Below are 5,881 nucleotides of genomic sequence, written 5' to 3' on the forward strand. Positions count from 1 at the left end.
TCATCTATCTCTATTTCTTCAGTCAGTGCTGAGGCCCTTATCTTAATCACGTTTATTGACAATGAGAGTAATGTGATACAGTTGAGGTCGGAAGATTACATACACTTAGGTTGGAGTCATTAAAACTTGTTTTTCAACCACTCCACACATTTCTTGTGAACAAACTATAGTTTTGGCAAGTTGGTTAGGACATCTACTTTGTGCAAGACACAAGTCATTTTTCCAACAATTGTTTAAAGACAGATTATTTAACATGTAATACACTGTATCACAATCCCAGTGGGTCATACGTTAACATACACTAAGTTGACTGTGCCTTTAAAAAACTTGGAAAATTCCAGAAAATTATGTTTTGGCTTTAGAAGGTTCTGATAGGCTAATTTACATAATTTGGAGGTGTACCTGTGGATGTATTTCAAGGCCTACCTTCAAACTCAGTGCCTCTTTGCTTGACATCATGAGAAAATCAAAAGAAATCAGCCAAGACCTCAAACAAAGAAAAAAAATGTAGACCTCCACAGGTCTGGTTCATCTTTGGGAGCAATTTCCAAATGCCTGAAGGTACCACGTTCATCTGTACAAACAATAGTACGCAAGTATAAACACCATGGGACCACGCAGCCGTCACACCGCTTAGGGAGGAGACGAGTTCTGTCTCCTAGAGATGAACGTACTTTGGTGCGAAAAGTGCAAATCAATCCCAGAACAACAGCAAAGGACCTTGTGAAGATGTTGGCGGAAACAGGTACAGAAGTATCAAAATCCACAGTAAAACGAGACCTATATTGACATATCCTGAAAGGCCGCTCAGCAAGGAAGAAGCCACTGCTGTAAAACCGCCATAAAAAAGCCAGACTACGGTTTGCAACTGCACATGGGGACAAAGATCATACTTTTTGGAGAAATGTCCTCTGGTCTGATGAAACAAAAATAGAACTGTTTGGCCATAATGACCATCGAAAAAGGGGGAGGCTTACAAGCTGAAGAACACCATCCCAACCGTGAAGCACGAGGGTGGCAGCATCATGTTGTGGGGGTGCTTTGCTGCATGAGGGACTGGTGCACTTCACAAAATAGATGGCATCATGAGGGAGGAAAATTATGTGGATATATTGAAGCAACATCTCAAGACATCAGTCAGGAAGTTAAAGCTTGGTCGCAAATGGGTCTTCCAAATGGACAATGACCCCAAGCATACTTCCAAAGTTGTGGCAAAATGGCTTAAGGACAACAAAGTCAAGGTATTTGAGTGGCCATTACAAAGCCCTGACCTCAATCCTATAGATCATTTGTGAGCAGAACTGAAAAAGCATGTGCAAGCATGGAGGCCTACAAACCTGACACAGTTACACCAGCTCTGTCAGGAGGAATGGGTCAAAAGTCACCCAACTCATTGTGGGAAGCTTGTGGAAGGCTACCTGAAACGTTTAACCCAGGTTAAACAATTTAAAGGCAATGATACCAAATACTAATTGAGTGTATGTAAACTTCTGACCCACTTGGAATGTGATGAAAGAAATTTAGGTGAAATAAATAATTCTCTCTACATGTATTCTGACATTTCACATTCTTAAAATAAAGTGGTGATCCTAACTGACCTAAGACAGGGAATTTTTACTAGGATTAAATGTCATGAATTGTGAAAAACTGTTTAAATGTATTTGGCTAAGGTGTATGTAAACTTCCGACTTCAACTGTATATTATTGAGATGTATAGATGGCAAATGGAAGGACGAGATGTTTTTTCTTCTTCTTCCGTATACACTACTGGTCAAAAGTTTTAGAACACCTACTCATTCAAGGGTTTTTCTTTATTTGTACTATTTTCTACATTGTAGAATAATAGTGAAGAGATGAAAACTATAAAATAATACATATGGAATCATGTAGTAACCAAAAAAGTGTTAAACAAATCTAAATATATTTTTCAAATAGGTACCCCTTGATGACAGCTTTGCACACTCTTGGCATTCTCTCAACCAGCTTCATGAGGTAGTCACCTGGAACGTATTTAAATTAACATGTGTGCCTTGTTAAAAGTTAATTAGTGGAATTTCTTACCTTCTTAATGTGTTGTGACAAGGTAGGGGTGGTATACAGAAGATAGCCTTATTTGGTAAAAGACCAAGTCCAGCATACCAGCCTGCAGCATACCACCCTGCATACCACCGTTGGATTGCTTCTGAAGCTATGCAGGGTTGGTCCTGGTCAGTCCCTGGATGGGGGACCAGATGTTGCTGGAAGTGGTGTTGGAGGGCCAGTAGGCACTCTTTCCTCTGGTCTAAAAAATAAATATCCCAATTCCCAAGGGCAGTAATTGGGGACACTGCCCTGTGTAGGGTGCTGTCTTTCGGATGGGACGTTAAACGGGTGTCCTGACTCTCTGAGGTCATTAAAGATCCCATGGCACTTATCGTAAGAGTAGGGGTGTTAACCCCGGTGTCCTGGCTAAATTCCCAATCTGGCCCTCAAATCATCACGGTCACCTAATAATACCCAGTTTACAATTGGCTCATTCCCCCTCTCCCTGTAACTATTCCCCAGGTCGTTGCTGTAAATGAGAACGTGTTCTCAGTCAACTTACCTGGTATAATAATGGATTAAAAAAAATATTATGGAAAGAACAGCTCAAATAAGCAAAGAGAAATGACAGTCCATCTTTAAGATATGAAGGTCAGTCAATACGGAATAGTTTGCACATGAATAGTTTCTTCAAGTGCAGTCGCAAAAACCATCAAGCGCTATGATGAAACTGGCTCTCATGAGGACCGCCACAGGAATGGAAGACTCATAGTTACCTCTGCTGCAGAGGATAAATTCATTAGAGTTACCAGCCTCAGAAATTGCAGCCCAAATAAATGCTTCAAAGTTCAAGTAACAGAAACAGACCCATCTCAGCACCAACTGTTCAGTGGAGACTGTATGAATCAGACCTTCATGGTTGAATTGCTGCAAAGAAACCACTACTAAAGGACACCAATAAGAAGAAGAGACTTGCTTGGGCCAAGAAACACGATCAATGGACATTAGACCTGTGGAAATGTGTCCTTTGGTCTGGAGTGCAAATTTGAGATTTTGCGTTCTAACCGTGGTGTCTTTGTGAGACGCGTGTGGGTGAACAGATGCTCTGCATGTGTATTTCCCACTGTAAAGCTTGGAGGAGGTGTGATGGTGCTTTGCTGGTGACACTGTCAGTGATTTATTTAGAATTCAAAGCACACTTAACCAGCATGGCTACCACAGCATTCTGCAACGATACGCCATCCCATCTGCTTTGCGTTAGTTGGACTATCATTTGTTTTTCAACAGGATAATGACCCAACACACCTCCAGGCTGTGTAAGGGCTATTTTACCAAGAAGGAGAGTGATGGAGTGCTGCGTCAGATGACCTGGCCTCAATCAAATTGAGATGGTTTCGGATAAGTCGGACCTCAGAGTGAAGCAAAAGCAGCCAACAAGTGCTCAGCATATGTGGGAACTCCATCAAGACCGTTGGAAAAGCATTCCAGGTGAAGCTGGTTGAGAGAATGCCAAGAGTGTGCAAAGCTGTCATCAAGGCAAAGGGTGGCTATTTGAAGAATCTCAAATATAACATATTTTGATTTGTTTAACACTTTTTTGGTACTACATGATTCCATATGTGCTATTTCATAGTTTTGATGTCTTCACTATTATTCTACAATGTAGAAAATACTAAAAAGAAAGAAAAACCCTTGAATGAGTAGGTGCTCCAAAACGCACATATCAATTATTTATCAGGAGGTGAGAAGAAAATATCTGAATTTAAATTGATCCAACTATGGTGATGATGGTCTATATAAGTACTCACCTATGATGCCGCTATCCTGGCTCTCAAGTGTGGAGTTTGGGCTCCGGCAGGGACTGGGGCGGAGGAGGGTCCCACCTGGGCTGGGATTGGGGAGACAGGGCCCCCCGGTACTGCTACTACCCATGGTGGAGCAGGGGCTGTCTGAGCATGGAGACGTAGTGCTGCAGGTCAATGTGGAGCATGGGCTCACCGCCTGGCCAGAGACATTACACTACAGACAGAGAGACAGAGAGAGAGACAGAGAGAGAGACAGAGAGAGAGACAGAGAGAGACAGAGAGAGAGACAGACAGAGAGAGAGACAGACAGAGAGAGAGAGAGACAGACAGAGAGACAGACAGAGAGACAGACAGACAGAGAGAGAGAGAGAGAGAGGAAGGAAGAGCAGGATGAGAGAGAGAGAGAGAGGTGAGAGTGGTGATGAGAGAGAGAGAGAGAGAGAGAGAGAGAGAGAGAGAGCGGGATGAGAGAGCGAGAGAGATAGGCAGAGAGGGATGAGAGAGAGAGAGGTGAGAGGTGATGAGAGAGAGAGTGCGAGAGAGATAGGCAGAGAGGGATGAGAGAGAGAGAAAGAGAGGGAGGTGAGAGAGGGATGAGAGAGAGGAAGAGAGAGAAAGGTGAGAGAGGGATGAGAGAAAGGTGAGAGAGGGATGAGAGAAAGAAAGAGAGAGAAAGAGGGGGCAGTCAGGTAGAAAGGGAGGAGAGTTGGATAGAAAGGGTGGCAAGAGAAGAGAGATATAGAAAGAGAAAGGGCAGAGAGAAGAGAGAGAGAGAAAGAGGTGTTTTATTTAAAGCTCTGTCTATGGATAAGTATTATCAGAGGTATAGACCCTGTTGGCATCCTTTCCAGCTGTCCCCAGGTTAATGCATGGTATATAGGTCATTGTATATACAGTAAGTGTGTGTGTGTCACTATCCCCCTCTCCTCCCAATGTCCCCAAACCCCAATATCTGCATCCTTCTTCATATGTCTCCAACAACACCCGAACCCTACCATTCCTAGATCCTATATGTCTCAACTCACCCCAGCACCCAGCGTTTCTGCAACGTTAGAGAACGTTCAGCTCAGTGCTTTTCCCACTTTACCACCCCATCATTTATCTGAACCAGGACACGGTACACTGCTCACAGCCGACACATTGTCTCCATAAAACTGGCTCCATCTGGAGCTCAGGTGGAGGAAGGAGGTTAGGAAAGTGGGGCAATGCTCAAACGGTGATAGAATGATACAGTACAGTATATAAACCTCCTGCGGGCTCAACAGCATGTGGCGAGCCAATGCAACGAGATTAAAAGCAAGATATTCAACTGACATCACCTTACATACGTACACATTCCATAAACAAAATGACATTACAGTATATGCTTTCAAATATTAAGATAAGAGTTTTCTTTTCAACTGGTCATTTACCTTGTAGTTTCTAAATGTGCAGCTTCACCAAAACAAACTCTCAATCTTAGTTATCATACAAAACATTGCCTTGAAATCTAAAGAAACCATGCAAAAACTCATCACTTCATCTGCAAAGAAAACACACGAGCCTCCTTTTCATATTTCTGACATCTGACTTTCTCAGTCACTCTCCCTCCGTCCTTCTACCCATCCTTCCCACCATCTTTCCTTTCACATACCTTCTTTTCCCTCCAGTCCTCCATGGGGGTGCTAGGCGAGGCTGGGGTCCCTTCTCCCAGTAAGAAGCCCAGCCTGGTCATCAGTTCCTGGGTTGAGAAGGAGGAGGAGCTGGGCTGGAGCTCCGCGTGCAGCTCTGGAGGACAGATGGAGAGAGATGACAGACGAGCGGATCGCTGTGAGCAGCACGACGTGACCACACCAAACACACGCGTTCTGTAGCTCAGCCCAGTTCAGCCCAGCTCAGTTCAAACCTTCCTGCCTTTCCTCCTACCTGGCTACGTCGATTGGATGGAGGATTATGTTTACTATGCCGATGGAGGAGAGGTTAATGTATGCATCCACAGGTCAGCGGTAGCAGCAGTAGCGCCGGTCGGCCTCATTACCAATGAAGAGGCTGTGGCTTTCTCAGTCCCTGGCTGC

At 43.9% G+C, this 5,881-nt stretch overlaps 1 protein-coding gene across 1 annotated transcript in view; it reads right to left on the reverse strand.

Moving 5' to 3' along the window:
• The window catches only part of LOC135542570 (protein TANC1-like), a 40,182-nt gene extending 34,587 nt beyond the window's left edge, over window positions 1-5,595 (reverse strand). Inside the window, exons 1-2 of the mRNA XM_064969653.1 lie at window positions 5,461-5,595; window positions 3,831-4,041 (exon numbers count right to left, since the gene is read on the reverse strand). Of these exons, the coding sequence (XP_064825725.1) occupies window positions 3,831-4,041; window positions 5,461-5,541 (292 nt within the window). The 5' untranslated portion in view covers window positions 5,542-5,595. The remainder of the gene's footprint in view (window positions 1-3,830; window positions 4,042-5,460) is intronic.
• Window positions 5,596-5,881: the final 286 nt, after the last annotated feature.

This window comes from Oncorhynchus masou, chromosome 6 (genome assembly GCF_036934945.1).
Source record: "Oncorhynchus masou masou isolate Uvic2021 chromosome 6, UVic_Omas_1.1, whole genome shotgun sequence".
Classification (NCBI taxonomy): Eukaryota; Metazoa; Chordata; class Actinopteri; order Salmoniformes; family Salmonidae; genus Oncorhynchus; species Oncorhynchus masou.